The sequence below is a fragment of the Dromiciops gliroides genome, chromosome 1, assembly GCF_019393635.1.
Source record: "Dromiciops gliroides isolate mDroGli1 chromosome 1, mDroGli1.pri, whole genome shotgun sequence".
Lineage (NCBI taxonomy): Eukaryota > Metazoa > Chordata > Mammalia > Microbiotheria > Microbiotheriidae > Dromiciops > Dromiciops gliroides.
In genome coordinates, this window is record NC_057861.1 from 270,643,664 (window position 1) to 270,668,230 (window position 24,567).

The 24,567-nt window shown below is 37.4% G+C and overlaps 1 protein-coding gene across 1 annotated transcript in view; it reads left to right on the forward strand.

The window, feature by feature from the left end:
* Positions 1-24,567, forward strand: part of CHD7 (chromodomain helicase DNA binding protein 7) — a 247,727-nt gene that overhangs the window by 207,525 nt on the left and 15,635 nt on the right. The window contains 9 exon segments of the mRNA XM_043962891.1: positions 11,858-12,068; positions 12,835-13,030; positions 13,555-13,722; positions 13,920-14,099; positions 14,297-14,407; positions 14,493-14,698; positions 20,351-20,550; positions 20,732-20,891; positions 23,993-24,082. Coding sequence (XP_043818826.1) covers positions 11,858-12,068; positions 12,835-13,030; positions 13,555-13,722; positions 13,920-14,099; positions 14,297-14,407; positions 14,493-14,698; positions 20,351-20,550; positions 20,732-20,891; positions 23,993-24,082 — 1,522 coding nt within the window.

Consider the following 24,567-nt stretch of genomic DNA (forward strand, 5'->3'; position numbering starts at 1 on the left):
TCTATCCACTGTGCCATCTAGCTGCCCCTAATAATCATCTTTTTTTTTTCCCCTTGATTCCTCTGCAACATTTAACATGATTGACCACCCTTTGTTTCTGGATATTCTCTGGACTTCTGTGATACTTTTCTGGTTTGGTTTCTCTTCCAACCTGTCTGTCCAATCTCCTTTCCTGGATCTTCATCAATCATTTAATCAACAAGCATTTATTAAGCACTTAGTATGTGCCAGATATTGTGTTGCAGATACCAAGACAAATGTAAAACAGTCCCTTCCCTTGAGAAATTTGCCATGTAGTGATGGGAAGGGACACACACACACACACACACACACACACACACACACACACACACGAGAGAGAGAGAGAGAGAGAGAGACAGACAGACAGACAGACAGACAGAGACAGAGAGAGAGAGAGAACAAACACAAGAATGTGCAGCTGGGGTGAACAGGAAAGGCCTCAGGTAGGAGACACACCCTATTGTGGGTATTCCCCCCAAAGCTCTGACCAAGGAACTCTTCCCTCTTGGTGTGCTCATCAGTTTTCATGGGTTCAGTTATCTTTATTACACAGATAATTCCCAGATATATATATTCATCTTTAGTTTCTCTTTCCTGAGCTCCAATCATATCACCAGTGACCTATGAGATACTTTGAACTGGATGTCATGTAGGCATCACAAACTCAATATGTTCAAACTGAACTCATTTTTATAATTTCACCAAAATGCTGATTCTCTCCCTAACTTCTCTATTTCTGTCAAGGACATCAGCATCTTTTTGATCATCCACATCTCTGGAATTCTCCTAAACTCTTCATACCCTTTCTCCCACATCCAGTCAGTTATTAAATTACAACATTTCTTGAATCCAATCTTTTCTCTGCACTCACATGTCCACTACCCAAGTTCAGTTAAATCAACAAATATTTATGAAGCACTTCTGTGTGCCAGGCATTCTGCTAAGCAGTGGGTTCACTTCTCTTACTTGGACTATTGCAGTAGCATCTAAACTAATCTTGACTGCTTTAAGTATCTTCTCTCTCCAATCCATTCATCTATCCTCAAAAATAACACATTTGACCATGTCATTACTCAAAAAACTCTAATGGTTCTCTGTTGATTTGAGGTTAAATATAACCATCTCTGTTTGGCATTTAAAACCTTTCATGTTCTGGTTCTGGTCCATCTTTTCAGGTTGATTACATATCATTCCTTCTCACATACCCTGTATTTCAGTCACATCACCTTATTTGCTGTTTCTGATATGTGACATTCCTTCCATCTCCCTGCTTTTGTATGCGCTGTCATTCCTTACTACAATGCGATTCTTTTCACCTCTGCCACTTGGAATCCCTAGCTTCCTTTCAAGCTCAGCTCAGATGTCATCTCCTACATGAGGCTTTTCCAGATCTCCCACCCCCACTGTCACTTTGTATATATTTTGCATTTTCTTATATATCCACATGCTATTTCTCCAAATGCAATATATACTACTTGAGGACAGGGGTTTTCTTTCATCTCAGATCTCCTGTAACTGTCCCAGCTCATATTAGGGACAAAGTAAATGTTTATTGAATGGATAAATCCATGCCTGAAAACTTTCTAGTCAGGAGGCAAAAATGGAGGTCTTCTACTGATGCAGTTTAATGGGGTTTAGAGTCAGTCATTTCTAGGAATTCAAATATTTGAGTCCCCTGCTGTCATCCCATCTACAAGGAATTCACCTTTATAGCAGCCCCATTAGCATAGCCCTCAGGTACACTATTATACTAAGACTCCAGTATATTCTTATAGAGTCATTGTCTCTCTGAGGTCTTCTGGTCCAGCTTGTACTTAAATGGGAATCCTTTCAATTCTAAATTCTCTTCTGCTTTTGGACTGCTCTGATGAGTGGGAAGTACAGTCAATTCTCAACATTTTGGTATTTGTTAGTAACCTCATTTTCACTTTCCCATTGACAACCACACACATTTATCTCTATGTTCAATAGAGGGAAAAAATGAGAAGCAAGATGCACACAAGTTTGTGGAGCACCTGGTATCCCACTAGGCATTTCACTGCCATTGTAAAGAGCTCCTGTACATTGTTGCATATTTTCATTGTTTGCCTTTAAAACTCAAGTTTTGTGTTGCAATTATGCCTCCAAAGCATAGTACAAGGCCTTTGGGCTCTAAGGCTAAAATTATGCAAAGTCAGTGATGCAGTTCCATGAGAAGTTCATGCTGGAATGTCTACAGTCACTGTTGACTTCGAGTTTGGTGTTAATGAATCAACAATTCACTATATTTGCCTAAAGGAGGAAAGTACTTGTAAAAAGGTTTATGAATTCACTCCAGAAGATGCTAAAATAAGTTCTCAAGTGTTCTCTGAGGGAATTGAAAAAATGGAAAAGCAACTAAATTTGTGGGTAAATGAGATGGTGGTCACCCCTGCCACTTTGCCAGCCAGCATCCCACCTTCCCTGCTGTCTGTGCCACCAAGGCATGTGCTTCTCATCAGGGAACAGTTCGACCACTGAGCTGAAAGGGAGATTAAAAGTGGCAGGTTGCCCCTTTCCCTTAGGGTTCTTTTGACATTGCCATTCCCCTTCCCATCCAGTGTTGCCTCTCCTTGCCCCTGAATTTTGTGAGTTATTTCACAGTTACTGCTAGGAAAAATGTATATTATCAGAATTAATGTTTTGTTATAAAGAATTGTATGCAGAAAAGTATATTTTCAGTAATATCTGGTGAAAGATAACAGTTTTTGGTGGTTGCAAGATTGTTATCCCTGCAAAAGTTGAGGATTGACAGTATTTTCTTAGGTTCCATACATTGCTCCTAGCTTTGTCTTCTGGGGATAAATAAAACATGTTTGGCTCATTTTGCACATCACAACCCTTCATATACCTAAAGATAGTTATCATGTCTCTCCTACATCTTCCCTCTCTCATTTTTTCCATCTCTATTTCCTTCAGCCAGTCCTCTTATTTCATGGTGTCAAGTCACTTCATCATTATGGTCACCCTTCTTTGGATATTCTCCAACTTGTTTATGTCCTGCCTAAAATCTTGCACCTAAAACTATACATATTACTCTAGATGTGGTCTGACCAGATTAGAGTGCAGCAGGACTGCAACTTCCCTCTTTCTGTATGCTATGCATCTCTTAATGCATGAGCTTTTCTGGCTGTCTTGTTGACTTAAGTTAGCCACAGATAGTAGCAACACCTTTTTCCTGCCACTTCTGTCTGCCTCCATTTCCTCTCCTCTCCCTATCTTTTTAACTCTTTGTCAACTTTCTTTTGACTTCGTTCCACTAAAACTGTTCTCTCCAAAGTCATTAATGATCTCTTAATTGCCACATCCAATGGTAATTAATCATCACTGACAATTGCTCTCAATTCTCAACCTTCTTGTCTTCTCAATAGCCTATGACACTGTCTCTCTCCTTGATACTCTCTTCTATAGGTTTTTTGTGACACTGATCTCTCTTGGTTCTCCTCCTGCTAGTCTGACTCCTCATTTTCTGTTTTATTTGCTGGATCTTCATCCAGATCACTCCCCACACCTTCCAACTGTGGAAGTTCCCCCAAGACTCTGCAATGTATTCTTTTCCCTTCACTTGATGTTCTCATCAGGTCACCTGGATTCAGATATCTTGAGGTTGGTGATTTCCAGATCTACTTATCCTGCCCTAATCTCCATCCTAATCTCCAGTCTCATGTTTCCAACTGCCTATTGAACATTTCAAAACAGGTGTCCTATAGGCATCTTAAATTTAACACATCCCAAGTTGAATTCATCTTTCTCTATCAGACCCTACCCCAAGCCATTCCAAACATCCCTGTTATTGTTGCTAGCATCACAGTCATCCAGGATCACAAGCTAGGTGTCATACTCAACTCCATGTTCTTATCCCACTCCATATATCCAATCTGTTGCCAAACCCTATCAGAAAAATTTCTACCTTCATAACCTACCTTAAATAGTCCCCTTCTCTCCTCTGACATTGCCCCTTCCATAGTGTGGTCTCTTATCACTTCATACTTGCAATAGCCTTCTGGTTGGTCCCCTTGTTTCTGTTCTCCCCATATTCCAAACCATCTACCACCCTGCTGTCAGAGAGATCTTCCTAAAGCTCAGACCTGACCATATAATCTCCCTATTCAGTAAACTCCCATAGCTACCTATTACCTCTAGTACCAAATATAAAATCCTCAATTTGTCTTTTAAAACCCTTCATGAGATGTCCCTTTCCTTCCTTTTCCAAATTCTTATAGTTTACTCTCCTCCACATCATCTTTGATTCAGCGATACTGGCTACCTTGCTGTCCTTCACACACATACCACTCTATCTCCTCATTCCCTGAATTTTCACTATCTCCCATGCCTGGAATTCTCTCCTTTATTTCTTCCTATTCAGCTAAAGTCCTACCTTCAAAAAGCCTTTCCCAGTCTTCCTCAATCTTAGTGCCTTCTTTCTGGGATTACCCTAAATTTATCCTGAATGTTATCTTGTTTGTACATACAGTTTGCATACTCTTGTCCCTATTAGACTGTGGAACTCTATGAAATCAGGGATAATTTTTTTTTCTTTTTCACCTTTCTTTGTATCCCTGGTATTTAGTACAGTTCCTGAACACATAGTAGGTATTTAGTAAATGCTAGTTAACTTATTTACATTGCTTTTTCATGGTAAAGTTTATTTAGGAGCTGCAGTAGCTAATGATTGCCCAAAGTGTTCCCCTATGGCAGTCATTGTGATTTGTTCTATCCTGGGGATGACAGAGGGGGCTAGCTTATCTTTCTTTACAACCAAGTTCTCATGCTTAAGTATGTACTTTAAATATATCTGTAAAGTAGGAAATTGTGGTCTAAAGCTGTGGTCTGTTTTACTCTATTTTAGTATAAAGTCTTCCTTTTAGCATTAAGAAATTTCCTAGACCTTCTGTGTGATGATAATTGTATTATTAAATTGTTGATTAAGAAAATATGACAGATACTATGAATTAAGTAATTTGTGTTTTATTAATCATAAATGCATTGATATGCATTTGAAAAACAGTGATATGCCAAATATATTTATTCAATTTATAGAATATTTACTTCTTTATCATATTGAACCATATTGCATATTTTCTCAAAGCTAAATATGGATCAAAATGACAAAGCTTGCTATACATAGAGATTCATGAGCTCTTTGTTATAACCCTTAAGGGAAAACCCCTGGTCTTAAGAATGCAGCTATTAGGCATCTACCTGGCCAGATGTGTTGTTTTATAGATTTGTGTAGTGTTTCAGACAGTGTATTACTATCATTTTTCAAAAGTTCATTCATTTATTTTTCCAGCACTTTTTAGCTAAACTCTATTACTTAAATCTCTGACTCCATTATTCAAGGTCATCTAAAACCTGGCTCCACCCTAACTATCTAGCCTTATCTTATCTCTTACCACTCTCTTTTCCTTGTTTTTTCTAAGACTCTTCTGCCTTATTTATGCTGTCCGCCTTCCTGTTTAGGCTTAATTCCTATCACTGTCTCCCTCCCTTCCCTCAAGGCCCTGCCCTCGGGTCACTTCTTCCTCAGAAGTTACCCTGATCTCTCCTTAAAGAGATCCCTGACCTGCTTAATATCTGTCACTCCTCTTTGTAATTTATATATTTGTCTCCCCCATCTTCCAGCATTAGATTGCAAATTTCTTGTGATCCCAGCTTATGGTATTTCTATCGTTGTCTCCATAGTATAGTATCTTTCACATAGTAGGTATTTAATAAATTCTTATTTAGTTGAATAGTCCAGAGGATGGACAAGAAAGCTACCAAATTAGTGCATGACATGGAGCTGAAAAGGAATTCTATAACTTTGGAAGATAAGATTAAAATTCTTCATGTAATAAGGGGAAATGAATTTGATGTACATTTGTTTTAAAAAATGTACAGAGGGTTGTTGTTTGTCCTTTGTTCTTGAAGAGGACAATGACATCATGATGTCATAACTTGCAGTGAATTGGATTTAAATGATGGAGGGCTGTGCAAAGTCACCAGCCTCACTCTCTCCTCCAGAGCTATCTGGGTCCAGTGGCAAGACATAGGTCAAGGCAACTGGAGATGGCCCCAGATGTTTAAGGCAACTGATGTTGTGACTTGTCCAGAGTCAGCTAGTAAGTGTCTGAGGTGTGATTTGAACCAAGGTCCTCCCAACTTCAGGGCCAGTGTTCTATCCACTGAACTGCCTAGTTTAGTAGTACAACAGAAAAGGATCTAGCAGTAATAGTAGACCACGAGCTGAATATCTCCAATATATACATCATTTTTTAAAAAATCAAGCAAGCAACAGCATTCAATAAATAAATCTTTATATTCAGTATTTGTTAAACTTTTACTGGAGTTCAGTGTCCTTATATTTAATATTAGACAATAAGATAATGCTTATAGATGCTCAGGATTAATTGAAGGATGTTTCTCCCCCTTTTCTCCCCTCTCTGGATAGTTGCCATCTGTTTCCTATCTCTACTAAAGAGAAAGGGTAAAATTATAGAGGGAAACAGTGAAAATAGGTATACTTTATAAAGAGAAAATTGTGCTAACTTTTCTGTTGATATGTAAGAACAAATAATCTCTGTTGATGGTTTTTGTATGCTGATTAAATATCTATAATAAACCATCTCAGCATGACCAAAAAAACCCAACCTCACAACCTAGTCCCAGATGATGATTTACTAACTTCAAATAAAATTTGATATTTGGAATTCCAGTACAAGTAGAAAGCATTTTAATGAAAGCTCAAAGAGATTCAGGAATACCAGAAAGTATTCTATACATTGAATAATATTCCATATGAAGCTAATTAAATAGCATTATATGTGTGTATAGACATACATACATACATATATATATATATTTATCTGTATACAAATGTATATATAGTGTACTTTTAATGTTTATAAAGTACTTCCTTACAATAATTATCCCCTTTTTAGAAATAAAGAACCTGGGGGCAGCTAGGTGGCGCAGTGGATAAAGCACCAGCACTGGATTCAGGAGGTCCTGAGTTCAAATCCAGCCTCAGACACTTGACACTTACTAGCTATGTGACCCTGGGCAAGTCACTTAACCTTCATTTCCTCGCCAAAAAAAAAATAGTGATTTAGAAATAAAGAAACTGATACTTAGAGAATTTTATGATTTGTCTAAAGTCATGCAACTACGAAGTATAAAAACCAACTAGGAAGTAAAAATAAGAACCTTGGCTTAAATCTCTAGGTCTTCTACCTTGGAGCCTAATGATCTTTTTATTTCATAAGCCAATATATGGCAATATATTTGTGTAACCTTTTCAAAAAACTATATATGCTACATCCATATGTTTGTGTTCAGTCATGTCTGATTCTTTGTAACCCCATTTGGGGTTTTCATGGCAAAGATATTGGAGTGATTTGCCATTTCCTTCTCCAGTTCATTTTATAGATAAGAAGACTAAAGTAAATAGGTTTAAGTGACTTGCCCAGGGTGACTCAAGCTAGTAAGTGTATAAGGTCACATTTGAACTCAAGTCTGCCTGTCTCCAGGCCCAGTGCTCTATCCACTACACCACCTAGCTGCCTTTATGTACTATATGGCCAGTTGTAACCAATTTCCCATTGTGTTTTTGGTCAGTGCGAATAATAGCTGCAAGAGAATAATAGCTGATATGTATCTAGGGTTTTACAAAATGCTTTTTGTTAATTATTTCATTGATTATAATAACTCTATTAGGTAGGTAATACAAGTATTTTTATCCTCATTTTACAGATAAGGAAAATGAAGCTCAGAGAGGTAACTTGCTCAAGGTCAGATGTCTTAAGTGGTAGAACCAGGATTAGCATCCAACTCTTCTAAATCCATGGCCATGACTCTTTCCACTCTACCATAACTTAAGAAATGTTGACTATGACAAAAATACCTATCAGTCATCTGTTAACGTTGCCTACTATTATGACTTTCAGGGCTCAAGATAAATAGCTTAGCAAATACTGTTTTGTTTTAGGGAAATCTTTCATGTACTAGTTAAAGTTTCTCAAGAACCTGGATTTATTTATTTTTTCTAATTGAAGTGATCAATCTTAGGCCTTACTAGCAGATATAATAGCTTACTTGTAAAATAGTTCATTTGCCACCTGATTGTAATTTGAAATATGTTTGGGAAATTTAAAAATCAGGGATGTTCTTTTTTATCTTCTAGTCATGAAGACTAATCTGTATAACACAATATTTTAGACTTTTATTTAGTCCAAAAATTCTAGCTTTTTAAAAATTGCATTTTCAAAGTTATCACTAAGTTGTTGGTTTTTTAAAAATCAAGGCTCATTTTGTCAAAATAACTATATATCATTGTTGATGAATAAAAATACCCAGAATATTTAGTTTTCTTGGTAGCATAAAGAGCAGTGGAGTGGAAAACTCTTGGACTTGGAGTCAGAAGACTTGAATTCAGTAGGGGTTGACAGTGAGCTATGCTCATAATGTATTAACTGTGAATGATAAAATACTTTGTACCAAGGGTACTTTATTATAAGTTAGAATATCACAAAATATTTCCCAAATTTCAGAGAGTTAGCCATTTGTATTCAGAATAATTTACTTTCCAAGGACCACTTCATAATTATCTTCTTAGAGGTAGCCTAGTCATGCAGTGTATAGAGCACTGGACCTGGAATCAGGAAGACCAGTCCAGTCTCAGCTACTTCCTAGTCCTGTGACCCTGGGCAAGTCATTTAACTGCTGTTTCAGTTTCTTCAACTGTAAAATGGCAATAATACTAGCACCTGCCTGCGAAGCTCAAATAAAATATTTGTAAAGCACTTAGCACATGGCTTTGGCACAGTGTAAGTGGTTAGTAAATGGTTCTTCACTTTCTTTTCCATTCCCTTCTTCAATTTCATTTTTTTGAGTTGCATTATAGTTCATTATCTTAATATTTTCACTTGTACAGATCACAGCCCACCCACTTTTCATCCTTCTCCAGTTAGCCCCTGGCAAACAAAATAATCAAAACAGTTTCAAATATGCTCTAAAATCAAAGCCTATGTGTACCTCTGACTTGTAGAAAATATAGTTATGTCAACCACCAAGAATAATCTATTAGTAGAAAAAAATAATAGTGACCAGTGATTTAAATAATTATGTTGATTATATTTAAATTAAATGTATCTTACTAAAATAGTTTCCAGGGTCTAGAACCTAAACTCTAGACTTAATACTTTTTTTTTTTGAGAGGCAATTGGGGTTAAGTGACTTGCCCAGGGTCACACAGCTAGTAAGTGTCAAGTGTCTGAGGCCAGATTTGAACTCAGTTCCTCCTGAATCTAGGGCCGATCCTTTATCCGCTGCACCACCTAGCTGCCCTAGACTTAATACTTTTAAAAGATGAAACATTCTTTCTCCAAAGCTCAGCACAGTGTCTGGCACATAGTAGATGCTTAATAATTCTTGATCTTCAGCTTACCTTCTTAGCTTTTCTACTGTTAAATTAGCTGCATTATTTTTTTTTCTCTTTACCTTTTGCTACTAACTTAATCATCTAAATATCAGTTTTAATGTGTGTGATTGGGGCAGCTAGGTAGAGGAATGGATAGTGCTCTGAGCCTGGAGTGAGGAGGACCTGATTCAGACACTTACCAGCTGTATGACCCTGGGCAAGTCACTTAAACTCTGTTAGCCTAACTTTCTTCATCTGTAAAATAGGGATAATAATAGCACCTACCTCCTAAGGATGTTATGAAGATCAAATGAAATAATAATTGTAGAGTACTTAGCACAGTGCCTAGAACATAATAAGTGCTATGTAAATATTATCTATTATGACTATAATTATTATTATTGATGTGAAGTAAATGTTTGATTTAAAGTGTAAAGGCCCAGTTTTATCATCTACAAAATGAAAACAAAATAATTCCCCACCTTAATGACAGTGTTTTATGGGGAAAACACTTTGTAGTCCCTAACATGCTATGCCTATAGGTTATTGAAGTGAGGCAGAAAAGGGAAAAAATATCCCATTTGGAAACACTGGTGTTTCTCTTTCCAGAGGCTTTCTTTTGTATATCCATCAATTAAACTATTAAAGCTTAAAACCACAGTAAGATTTTTGAAACATCCTGTATGTTAATTTTAAAATGTTCTTCAGGAAAAGAAAAGTTAGTATCCTCTAGAAAGTTTTAGTGCTTGATGAAGGAATTGAGTGCCTTTAATTGGTCCTCAGTTTGAAAAATAAAAAAGATATATGGATAGATGTATACACAAATATACAGTTAACACATCATATTTGTACACATAACCATAGCATGAGTTGATTTCTACTAGTTACTTTTCAGTAGGCAAAAATTTGTAGTTAGATCATCAGCTTATGAAGACAATTCTGTTTGATTAAAAGTTTTTCTTTCCATACTCTAACTTTTTAAAACCTGGCCACATGTTTCCCTCTCCCTTCCTCCCTCCCCCACCCCCCTCTCTCTCTCTTTTACTCTCATACACAGAATTCATGCAAATATCGAAAAAATAGAATGGGAGGAAGAGGTTATGAACTTTTGTGCTCAGCACATATCTTGCATATAGTTGGTACTTAATAAATGCTTATTTATTGACAAATTAGTTCCTGGGACTAGAGAGGAAAAGTCCCATTAGGTGGTGGTTTTATATTTATAATCCCTTTGTAGCAGACAGAAATCTACCTCATAAAAATGTTTATTTCATCCAAATTTTCATTCTGGCTAGATTTTTTTGATTTTAGCTTGAATCAAAAGCCATGTCATATTTATCTTATAGATATGATTAGAGACCAGACCAGGGCTTTAGAATTCTAAGTTAAAGTCCCTTAGCAGTTTAGAAAGCTCCGTTTGCTACTGTCTAAATATTCCATCAAGAACAAAAGTCTGTTTTGAAAAAAGAAAATACTGCATTCTTTCATACATTTGTTTTGTTTGTTTTGGTTTTTGGTTTTTTTAGTGAAGCAGTTGGGGTTAAGTGACTTGCCCAGGGTCACACAGCTAGTAAGTATTAAGTGTCTGAGGCTGAATTTGAACTCAGGTACTCCTGACTCCAAGGCCAGTGCTCTATCCACTGTGCCACCTAGCTGTCCCCTTTCATACATTTGTAATACCTCAAAACAAGAACCAAATATAATTTGGATGGAGGAAAAGGACTTCAAGCTTTGGAGGTTTTATATGAAATATTTACCACAATGTAGGTAAAAAAAGCTTTGGATAATTATAGGTAGCATTTTTTTCCCCTTGGCTAACTGCCAGGGGAAACTATCAAAAGGAAAATGCTTAGAGGTAAACTTTAAAAAATAAAAAATCTTTGAATAAACTAGAAATATGAGCCTTGCTTTGTATGGATTTCAGGCAATAACTATATTAATATGTGTTGATAGACTAAAATTGCCACACTTGTACTCCAATTTTTAAAATGTCATTTTCTTAATCCTAGAACATATTTTGGTTGTTTGTGTTTGTGTTCAGCTAGTAAACATTTCTTCATTTCTTTAACAATTTAGCTTCCAAAATTTCAGTAGGTATTTGGCCCATTGGCTTGTTTCTGTCACTTCTGGCTTGACAGTCTGTTGTTGAAATTCAGTTATTACAGACAGCAAACACTTGTTTGTTGGGAAAATGTCTTTTTCTTTCAAATGTGTTGTACTTATAACTTTGATCCCTTCTGTGCATTTATATTTCTGCATAGGTTTAGCTATGAGTAAGTTGGTATGTTCTTGTTCATAAATATGAATATAGAGCTTATTCCATTTCTACAGCTTACATCAGGTCTTGAAAGCAAGTTCATTGTTTTTAGTAATAAAAACCTTTTACAGTATTCACGTAATGCTGTCCAATCTCTGCAGGTGCTGAAGAGAAAATTTTGGAAGAGTTTAAAGAAACACACAATGCAGACTCTCCAGATTTTCAGCTCCAGGCAATGATCCAGGCTGCTGGCAAGCTAGTACTGATTGACAAGCTGCTGCCAAAACTGAAGGCTGGTGGCCACAGGGTGCTTATCTTTTCCCAGATGGTGCGCTGCTTGGACATACTGGAAGACTACCTCATTCAAAGACGGTAAGGGTAACAGTATGGTAACAAAAATGAAATAAAAATCAACTTATAGATACATTAACTTTTTGACAATAAGTGACACATGATAAATGGAGTGAAAATTGAACCACTAAAGTTTGTTTTATATTAGTGTTTTACCTGATATCAGGGTAGGGGGGAAGATGAGAAACATAGCTATAGAAATATATGGTATTCCTCTTTAATTGTATTTTATTTAATGACTTCAGTATGGTACCTTTGTAGATCTTGCTGGGCTATCCTTTAGTTCATCATTTCCATCTTCTATTTTTTTTTTCCTTTTTGGGGGGAATGGGGAAGGTGAGAAGAATTTTTCACCAAGAATATGAATTGCATTTGAGTTGATTTAGAGAATTATTTTGGTGTTGGGTATGAGAGTTACTTCTATGACCCAAATATTATACTGGAAAGGGGGCAGTTGTTTTCAGGAGGGGAGTAGAGGAAAAAGATGTCTGTTAATTTTTTAAACAAAGAAACTATAACCCGTCTTTGCTATAACACAAATTCTGGTTTCATTATCTGTAAAATAAAATAATTCTACTAAATGATCTTTAAGGTCCCTTATAACTCAAACATATGAATTTAGTCCAAATGTATTATTAATTTACATATTATTATTCTGCTAGTAAATAAACATGTCCATCATACTGAATAGTGTGATATCTCATTTGTTTTGAGTTGAGGAGAATGAGGATTTTAGAGAAACACAAAATGATCTGCCAGCCCTCTTTGTAATATTCATCTATTTCAGGTACCCATATGAAAGAATTGATGGCCGAGTAAGAGGCAACCTTCGTCAGGCAGCTATTGACAGGTTTTCTAGGCCTGACTCTGACAGGTTCGTTTTCCTCCTGTGTACACGAGCAGGAGGTCTGGGCATTAATCTGACTGCTGCTGATACCTGCATCATCTTTGATTCAGACTGGAATCCCCAAAATGATCTTCAGGTAAACTCAGGAAACAGTTCTTGCTGACTTAAAAAAAAACAAAACAAACAAACCAGCATTTAACTATTAGCATCCTTAGTATAAAAAGATCAATTGACAAGCATTTATTAAGGACCTACTATGCACCAGACATTGTACTGGGCTCTGGTGATGCAAGTATAATGAATAAAACAATTCCTACTTGTAAAAAGTTTACATTGTAACAGGGAAGATGACAAGTGTATATGTGTGCAATGTGTATGTATAGATAAATGTATATATTGAGTAAATATAAGTTAAATAAATAATATGTAAAGCAGATAAGTACAAGACTTAAAATTTTGTTATCTACTTCTGGTAATGTCATGCTTTATGCAAAAAAACCACCCAGCTTATATTACTTTATTAAGTATATTAAACATTGTAAATAATAGTGTTATTAATATTCTAAACCATATCTAAACTCATTAGATCAATTATATTTATTTAATGTGCAATTGAATATTCTTCTCTGCCAGCTCTCACTAATTTATTTTTTCTTCTAGGCCCAGGCTAGATGTCACAGAATAGGACAAAGCAAATCTGTAAAAATCTACAGGTTAATCACAAGAAACTCTTATGAAAGAGAAATGTTTGATAAGGCGAGCTTGAAGCTTGGCCTGGATAAAGCTGTTTTACAATCCATGAGTGGAAGAGAAAATGCTACAAATGGGGTAAAAAAAGAAAAAGAAAATTTCTCTGTACTGATTCCTTCCTTATTATTAAGCTTATACTAATAATTATTAGGGCAAAATAGTTTTACTCTCAGAATATAATAAGCATTTATTTGTATCATGCTTTATTTTACCTGAATTCATCATACCTTCTCTCTTTGTGAAAAGTATTAATGAATTCTAATCCTTGGTTTTAGGTGCAACAGCTTTCCAAGAAAGAAATAGAAGATCTTCTACGCAAAGGTGCTTATGGTGCTCTTATGGATGAAGAGGATGAAGGGTCTAAATTCTGTGAAGAAGATATTGATCAGATCCTTCTGAGGCGGACACACACCATTACTATTGAGTCTGAAGGGAAGGGCTCTACATTTGCTAAGGTGTGGATTAATCTGTTCCAATGAGATCTAAAAAAAAAAAATCACTGTTTTCCCTTGCTGTTATAATGTTAAAATCAAGACCTTGCTCAGTACCTGTTACCTATTTGTTGAATGAATGATTAAATTCAGGAAATGGGGGTTGGGGAGCAACTTTTAAACAGAGGTATGATATTGACAAATATATCTTCAATCTTCAGGCTAGTTTTGTTGCATCTGGAAATAGGACAGACATATCCTTAGATGATCCAAATTTTTGGCAAAAGTGGGCTAAGAAAGCTGAGTTGGATATTGATGCTTTAAATGGACGGGTGAGTAAAAGTCCCATTCGAATACTTATCTCATCTGTAGAACTGTTTTTCACAAGTTTCACATTTCTTACTGTTTTTCTTGCAGAACAACCTGGTCATTGACACTCCAAGAGTGAGGAAGCAAACCAGACTTTATAGTGCTGTGAAAGAAGATGAGCTGATGGAATTTTCAGATTTGGAAAGTGATTCAGAAGAAAAGCCCAGCACAAAGCCCCGGAGACCTCAGGACAAGTCACAGGGTTATGCAAGGAGTGAATGTTTTAGAGTTGAAAAAAATCTTCTGGTTTATGGGTAAGCAAACTAACTTCATACATAAAATGTTTTTAATTTTTCTTTATTTCATAGTTTATACTTACTGGCTAAATCACTGAATTTTGACACATGTGCAATATATTTCAATGATCAAGCTCATAAAACATGAATGGCAGCATTGAGTCACAAGAGCTCAACTTAAAAGTTGCAGTGACACAGACTCAAGTCCTTCCTCTTGCACTTACTAGTTAGTTGTGTGACCAGAGGTACATCTTTTAGTTGCTCAGCCTTTATACAGTGGGGATGATCCCTATATTATCTGTGTCCCTGAGTGAGGTTCAAGTAAGGTAACATGCCTAAAGTGCTCAGAATCTGTAAAGTACTAGGTGACTCTTACGTTATTGTTATTATATAAAATAAATAAAATGAGAGTAGCTGTCCTGCCTACCTCCAACGATTGTCTTGAGTATGATCTGTGGAGCTAATTAATAGTAATGGAATCATTCATAATGAGGGGAAAGTCTCCTTGGCCTGTAAGAGCCACAGAGTTGTTAAAATCCTCAGCAGTGGGAAAGAACCATTTCTAATCAAATATGTTGGTCAGTATCAAGAGGAAGTATAGCAAGAGTCCCACTAATCCCTAGTAGCTTATTAAGCACATTCTTTCTGTATGTTATTTGGTTACTAAATCTTTTACTATTTTGCATTTGCATAGAACTGAAAGGAGCACAAAATCCTTTATAGAATCTTAGTTAATAATAATTACAATAATTCTTGTGTTATTTTTATGACAATGGTATTAATTATATTGGGGTTTTTTTGTGTTTTTTTGTTTGTTTGGTTTTTTTTGGTGAGGCAATTGGGGTTAAGTGACTTGCCCAGGGTCACACAGCTAGTAAGTGTTAAGTGTCTAAGCCGGATTTGAACTCAGGTCTTCCTGAATCCAGGGTCGGTGCTCTATCTACTGTGCCACCTAGCTGCCCTTTATATGGTATTATTAATATATTAATTTGCATTAAAAATTATAATTGTGTTGATTGGTATTATAATAACAACATATATTATTCATTGCAAAAGATGTTAAAGACAATAAAAACAAGTTTCCTTGAAATTTCTTTCAAGGCACCTAAAACACCAGTACAAAGATAATGTGATGGAGAGTAGGGTAAATTCTTTAGAAGATCACTGGATATTGGGTGAAATTATAGTTTGTTCTTTTTAAAACCTTTTGCATATACATCTATTTCCATTTTCTAGTAGATGGCCCCCATAGAATGAATTTTATTGATATGGTTTATAAGACTTCCTATGTAACAAGTATATTATCTTTTCCTCCCTAACAGCAACTGTAGCCAGAAATCTGGTTGTGGTCATTGAGTATAAGGGGAAAACTGAGATGTTTTGTATTAGAAGACCTTGACTTTTTTTAGGTTCTGCATTTGTTTTGTTTTTATTTTTGTCCTGCCACCAAGTAATAGTTAGTTACTCTTCATTTTCTCCTCATTATTGTATTAATCCTGTCCTCTTCAGATCCCAGCCACCTTAACTCTCAGACCACTGGGAAGGATGTATGTATAACATTTCCCTTTTTAGCTTATACTACTCGAAACATTTTGTTTCATTTTACTTGCTAACTCAATATAGAAAAGTTGGATATCAGCCATGCTTCATCTCTGTCACAGACTTGCAATGAGATTCTTAGCAATGAATTAATTGTTAAAAATCCATTACAGTTGAATATGTAAAATGGGATTATTATGATATGACATTGAGTTAGTCCTTTCATATCCTTAGGCCTCAGTTTCCCAAAATAAGTAGCTGGCCTTAGTATGACCTGCCTTCTAGCTCCGAGGTCTTTGATCCTAGGAACATAAGATCCTAGAATGATGATTTTGGAGGTCCCTTTTAGCTTTGAAATTGTCATACTAAAGTTCCAATGAGTTCTTTATATTGCTATTTTCACCTTTTTCCTATTCTTCAACAGCAGCCTTGACATGTCCCAAAGTAGCTGTATTTAACATTTTGATTTTCTGATTACCTATAATTATCCACTACGCAGATCTATGCAAACCAAACCTGCTTCCTAATTATATGGAGAGCTACCTTTGTCTAACCCCCATGCTATCTTTCTTACCTCTTGTCAAGTCACTAAGTGTTAAGTGCTAGGGACACAAAAAGAGGCAAAAGACAGTCCCCAAGGAGTTTACAGTTTAATGGAGTAGACAAGAAGCAAACAAATATATGCAAAGCAAACTTTATACAGGACAAATAGGGAATAATTAAGAGAAGGAAGGCATTATAATTAAAAAGGGGTTGGGAAAGACTTCATGTAAAAGACAGTAATGTAGTTGGGACTCAAGGGAAGCCTGGGAAGTCAGTTTGTGGAACTGAGGAGAGAGAGCCTTCCAGGCATGGGGACAGTCAAAGAAAATGCCCAGAAACAAGAGATGAAAGGTTTTGTTCATGGAATGGCCAAGAGGCCACTGTCACTGGATCACAGGATGTGGCAAGGAGTAAGATGTAAGGAGATTGGAAAGATGGGAAGGGACTAATTTATGATGGGCTCTGAATGCCAGACAGCATTTTGCATTTGATCCTGGAATCAATAAGGAGACGCTGGAGTTTTTTCTAATAGGGTAGTGACTTGATTGGATCTCTAGTCTATGAGAATCACTTCGGTGGCTAAATGAAGGATGGAGTTGAGAGAAACTTGAGGCAGGTAGACCCAACAGGCTATTGCAATAGTCTATATACGATATCTGAAGAGCATCAGAGAGACAGGGCATGTTTTGAGAAATGTTGTAAAGGTGAAATCAGCAGGCCTTGGCAACAACTTGCATATGGGGTTGGAGGGGGCAGGCAGTGAAACACTGAAGTCTTGTGTGAGCCTGAGAGACTGGAAGAATGGTGGCATTCTCTACAATGATAAGGAAGGTAGGAGGTGGTGAGGGATAATGAGTTCTGTTTTGGACATATTGAGTTTAATATGTCTTCTGAGCATCCAGTTTGAGCTATCTGAAAGGTGGTTTAAGATGCAATATTGGAGATCAGCAGAGAGGCTGAGGCAGAATTAAGTATATTTGAGAGTCATCAACATAAAGATAGAAATGAAATCCATGAAAGCTGATGAGATCACTCAGTGAAGTAGGAGAGGAGAAAAGGATAAGGTCAAGGACAGAACCCTGAGGGATACTTGTGGTTAGAAGGGACAGTCTGAATGAGGATCCATCAAAGAAGACTGGAAAGGAATGATCAGATAAGTAGTATGAGAACCACAAGAGAGTGGTGTTCCAAAATCCTAGAAAGAAAAAAGTATCAAGAAAGAGAGAGGATGATCAACAGTGTCAGGAGCTGCAGGGAGGTCAAGGAGAATGAGGAAAAGCTCATTGTATTTGTCAATTAAGAGAATCATTGGTAACTTTGGAGATATCAGTTTTGGTGGAATGATAAGGTTGGAAGCCAGATTGTAAGGGGACAAGAGCAGAGTGGAAGGAGTGAGGAAGTTTGAGGCTCCTATTCTGGGAAAATAGCAAGGATGGAAGAATGAGGTGAAGGTTTTTCAGAATGGAGGAGATATCAATATATCAATTTACTGGTGAGACCAAGTCAGTAAAGAGAGAGAGATTAAAAATAAGTGATACAGGGGCAGCTAGGTGGCACAGTGGATAGAGCACTGGCCCTGGATTCAGGAGTACCTGAGTTCAAATCTGGCCACAGACACTTGACACTTACTAGCTGTGTGACCTTGGACAGGTCACTTAACCCCCATTGTTCCATAAAAACAAACAAACAAAAATATGTGATAGAGTGGGCATGACAGAGGGGGAAAATCTGTTGGGAAATATGAAAGAGAATGGGATCACTTGGACACTAGAAGACTTAGCTTTTATAACAAATAAGGCTACTTCATCTTGTTAGGTAAAGTAGGAGATAGTAGCAGAAGGCTTCTGAGTGATAGAAGATGAGGAAGAGGGGGCTCACAGTGAATGGCCTCAATCTTTTATGTAAAATTTGAGGCAAGGGTCTCATCTGAGAGAATTGGGGTGTGGGGAGCAATGGAAGATATGAGGAGAGATACAAAACGTTAGGAAGAGCCACTGTGGAGAATGGGATAGTGACTTGATAAGAAAGGTATAGTAGGATTGCCTAGCAGCAGTGAGGGCCCATTTGAAGTTATTTGGCCTAAGTTTTTTTAGTGGACCCAGTCAGAAACATTGCATGATTTTCTCTGCCTACATTCTGCATCATGTATATAGGAGCAAAGGTGCTAAATGGTGGGAGGGATCCAAGGCTGAGGCTTGGCAGGGCATATTCAACACTGGTAAGGGAACTAGGGATTAAAGAGACTAGGACAATATAGAGTTGAATTGGTCCCATAAGGGTCAAGATGACTTCAAGAGGAGAGAATGAGGAGTGAGTGGCTAAAGCAAGGGAGATGGCCTGGGAGAGAATTGATGGGTCAGGTCACAGTGTGGATGAAGAGCAGGATATTGTAAGGAAAAATAGAAGTGAAAAACCAGTATGATTATGGTTAGATTTCAGAATTTTTGAACATTTGTGGTTGATAGCAAGATCAGCAAGATCAAGGGTATATCCATCTTTGTGTGTGACTGAAGTGGGGTGGAAGAATAGCTCATGAGAAGCAAGTAGGTTGAGGAACTTAATGGTTGGGAAATCTGAAGGATTATCTGTGTGTGTGTGTGTGTGTGTGTGTGTGTGTGTGTGTGTGTGTGTGTGCATGCATGCATGTATACATATATGCATACACACAGATATCCTAATATGAGGGCAAGACCTGGGGAGAAGAGAAACATTGTGCACCATGTACTGACCTTATTAATGAAGGAAGGAGTGAACTGGGTGATCTGTAGAAAATAGCTACCAGGATTTTGATTGGGTGGTGTATATGAATAGAATGGACCTCAAAGGAAGAGAGGCTACTAAGTTATGGAGGTATGGGTAAAACCTAGAAATGCCAGTGGAGAGCAAGTAGTATTCCAAATCCCCTGCCTCAACCAGTGAGCTGAGGAAGATGATTGAAGGTGTGGCCAGTGCTGCAAAGTATCCTTCTACAAGTATCTATGGGATAGCCATGTTTCTTTCTCCTTGGTGATTTTGAATGAATGGCACTATTGGGTACTTTGATTATTTGAATGCTGTTCCTTTTTCAGAAAGAACTCAAAGTACTTGACAATTTTTCTCATTAATTTTCATGACATCCCTCTGAAATATATTGAGGGGAGATACTAGCATAACACTCATTTCACTGTTCTTTTCAGGGTGGTCACTCCTAACTTTGGACTATTTTTCTACTTTAAAGGAGTTATAAAGTATCAAGTTGTACAAATATTGATTCGAGGGGAGAAAATATATATTCTCCAGACCCTGGATTTCCTTAGTGTTCTACGACAGCCCACTCTGCAGCTGATTGGGAAGGCCCATGTTAAACATATGTACTTGATTATTTTTAGGGTAGTTCAGCTGCTGCATTTACAAGCAGTGAACTTATTGCCCACTCTGTAAAATAAATACTCAATTCCTGGGTACTGAGTTTCCCTGACTTGTCCCTATGTAAAATATTATTAGTACTAACCAAGAATTTCATAGCATAACTGCTCTGTGAAGAGTAAAATGAAAGCCTTATAGGTAAATGCCGGTGTCATGCCAACACACTGAATATTTTCCCTACAGTTGGGGTCGGTGGACTGACATCCTTTCTCATGGACGTTACAAACGGCAGCTAACTGAACAAGATGTGGAAACCATCTGCCGGACCATCCTCGTCTACTGTCTCCACCATTACAAAGGAGATGAAAATATCAAAAGCTTCATTTGGGATCTGATCACTCCAACAGCTGATGGCCAGACCCGTGCACTGGTTAATCATTCTGGTATGTTGGTGTCTCTGTACTCTTTGGGGTTCATTGGTGGCAAAAAGCTGGCTGAGACCTTTGTGACATACTGCCGTTAAAAACATGTAACATAAACCCTACATTTTCTTGTCTCTTAAGTATAAATATCTGACTCTGACACTGCAATTTGGATGGTGAAAAGCTTTTATTATTATTATAGGCTTATCAGCACCAGTGCCAAGGGGAAGGAAGGGAAAGAAAGTGAAAGCCCAAAGTGCACAGCCAGTGCTGCAAGATGCTGATTGGCTGGCAAGCTGTAACCCAGATGCCTTGTTTCAGGAGGATAGCTATAAGAAACATTTGAAACATCACTGTAACAAGTAAGCATTTAAAGGATTTGTATCTGTGAGCATGGTTTCTTTTTGAAATATGTGGTGGTTTTTGTTTTTGTTTTTTCTTAAAGGCTCCTGGAATGTATGATTAGTGTCTTTGCACAGCTGTGCTGTCTCTCTTGAAGCATCAGAACAACTCAGGTGATGCCTGGCTGGGTGGTTATCAAGTCTTTAGAGATGATTTATTTCCAGCAAACATTTGGTAGAGTTATGGTCAGGAAAAAAGAAAAGAGTTATGGTCAGTTTATATAATGTGATTCAACATTTAACTAACTTCAAGAAAAAATTTCACTGGAAGGATATTCCTCTCCTCTCTCTTCTTCTCCTCTGCTCTCTTTCTCCTCTCCCATTCTTGTCTCACTCCACTCTCTTTCCCAACCAGAATATGGGAATTTAACAACACAAAGCAAATAAAATATATTGAGTATGATGCTACTTTGTAGTTAAGCATCCAGCAAATATTTGTATAATTGAATTGTAATATCAACCATTAGAAATCTGTTAACATAACCACAGACCAAAGGAAGAACCATGTGCATTAATGATGCGTCTGTGCTGTTATTGGAAGGAAAATTTCAGAATCTGAAACATGAGAATGTGTTTGCTTATAGTTGTGGTGCTTTTCAGAGACTGCTTTGGATGATGATACTTTCCAGATTTTGTACATAAAGATTTTCTTCTTTAGGTCTTCTAAATTTACAGTCCTAGACTATTTACTTCTGAAAGACTTCATTCTTACAGGTTGATTAGGCAGTTGCTTGAAAAGCTCTATAGTTTTTCTGCAGTAAGGGCAGAAGGGCTTGATGAAGACCACCACCCTATCAGGTTTGATCTTGCTATTCACAAACTGCTGAGCCATCTTTACCACCTTTGTGATCCCCCCTACAAAATAAATAGCTAAGCTGGGGCAATGCTTCTTAGAAGCACCATCTAAATGGGCATCCCAAGTACTGCTGTTAATAAACTTCCATTTGCTTAGGATATATGTAAACCTTCTGGTCTCTATTCACATCCTTTTGAGTTCTGAATGCAAACAAACCAGGAAATGAGGCTCATCCAAAGTAGATACATTTCCCTTAGTTTAATGTGGGAACAATGGTTTATGTTACCAGGCACTGAAGTTTCATTTCCCTCTTTAATGTTCCTAACAGACTTCCTACCTTAGTACACTCTCTGCAGTTGCATTCTGTATTTGTAAGAAGTAACTAATGTTCTTATTGTCTTTACTCATAGTCGTTGTGGGGGGAAAATTGCTAACCCATCTAATCTTTAGTATTTGAAAACGTGTAAGTACAGACCTCCCCCCATTTTCCTCATGCAATTCCTCCAAGCCCTGTTTGTATCTAAAATGAGATCATGTCCATTGGATAGAAAATAGGAGTTTTTATTGGTTCTGCCAGTAACTTATTGAAGTATTCCATTTGCCAAAAAAACTTTTGGATAGAGGGCAGGACGATCTTGCCACCACCCTCCACCATTTCTGTCTCCTCCAAAAAGAGGAAAAAGATCCAGGATTCAATACAGACTGTTAATTCCTCTTGCAGCAGGAAGACCTCCTGCTTCAGGTGGCAAAAGCCATAAAAAAACATCTATTAGTATTGATTTTTTACATAATTCTGCCCAAGGTTTGGGCTACTCTTTGTAGATTCTTTTTCTGATGGCTTTAGTACCAAAAGTGGAATTCAGCTGTTATGTTCCTACCAGAGAAAGAAAGGAAACACCAGATACACAGTTATGCTAAATCATCCCTTTGGTTTGAACTGGACTACTCTTCGTATACTGTTATCTGTTGAGCCTACCTATTATAAAAAGAGAAAATAAAATGGATGTACCCCCAAAAAATTGTATTTGGGACTTTGGAGTAGCAGGCAGTCATACTTGGCAGCCCTGTATCAATAGCCTAGGCCTGACTGGTTACCAATAAGGGAAGGTAGTTCTAGGTTGCTTAGATAGGCCATTATAGTAAAATCAAGAGTTGATTTGAATCACTGAAACTGTCTGGGCACAAATTAGTTGTAATTTTAGATTATTCAGAAACAGACATTTGCTTCTTCCTTGAAAAAGAGGGTAGACTACGTCATACAGTAGTAACCTGCTGGTGTCTATGAGGGTGGTCTTCAATAAAGTGTGACACCACAAGCTGGCCAAGCAGGGGATGCTGTACTTGGGTAAACACAGTATAAGCCTGTGGGGATTTGCCAGGGTGGATTTTGTTGCAAAGAATAATGCTCTTGGCCATGTGTGGAAAATCCAAATGGGATTTGATTACCTTGGAAAATCTGGTTCCGGCATTGCAAGTGATTTTTGACTGATGCCTTTGGAAATCACTCCAAGAGTTTCAGTAAATAGGACACATTTCAAATCTTGAATAAAGTTTCTGGCTTTTTATTACAACTTATGCACAGGTAAAAAAGAAAAAAATAGTACTCACTAGAGGGAGAAAAAAAAAAAGTGGTTTGCCCAAAGGGAGAGGGATTTCACACACACACACACACACACACATACACACACACACACACACACACACACACACACAACTACCACCTTTCTCAGAAGCAAAAGTTGTATAATCTGAAAAACCTGACATTCCATATTGAAGGTTTATTGTAAGGTAGTAAAACCAGATTTTATATCTCGTTTATTCCTACAACTTCTGATGTGCTTCCAAAAATGGTATTAAGGCAGCAGCTGAGGAAATTTTATGAGATAATGAAGCAGAACAGTGACTGAAAGCCATCTGCTCAGTTGTTTACAAACTTGCTTCAATACTTCAGAGGCGATGGTGGAGTACGTGTCCAAACTTCACAAGCTGCACGAGGTAGAACTAAATGAAATGCGCCTGGGTTGGGCTGAGCTTGGTCCCTCTCTGTGCAGTGTAAGCGGTTGCCAGGCAGGCCTGTTGGAAGCCAGCAGAAAGCACCACACAGAGGTGATTATGTGCCACCATCTGTCACGCTTCAAGCCTACCATACAGCATGGCTAATCAGCCTTGGCAGGATGATGGATGAACAGCAGCAGCTGCCAAAAGCCACTGTTGGCAAACAGTCCTGAAGTTAAGAACTTTTCCCCCCCTCTGTCTTCCTCTCCAGGGTCCTGCTGCGTGTCCGCATGCTGTACTATCTAAGACAAGAAGTGATAGGGGACCAGGCAGATAAGATCTTAGAGGGTGCTGACTCAAGGTTAGTGCAAGTGCACATTTTTTCTATGCCTTATTGTAGAGATTGGTGTAATCTGAAAACATTTTAAGCATTGTGTTTAAGAACCTTTATAAGCTGCTCTCCATAACTCCTCTCTTTGTGCAACTTGAATGTGATTGTCTTAGTTTTGAGCTTAGGGGTATGGCAGAAATCTGGGTGAGCCTCGTTTTTTAGTGTATGTATTTGAATAATGTTCCTATGTGAGTTACTTTTAGTCACTTTTTTAAATTAGTTGAGGATGGTTTGAAGGTAGCCTTTGAAACATGTTGTCACATAAGGTTTGTTTATAGTAAAGGTAGACAGCAAAATGATTCACCTTGACCTCTGCTATCTTCCTTTAGCCTTCACCACTGTGTCCAGATCTCTCCACATAGATTCCATAATGAAGGCTGTATGGGTGTACATATGTCATATATGATACATAGCATTATTTGACATAGCACTGGTATTTGATTTAAATATAATTT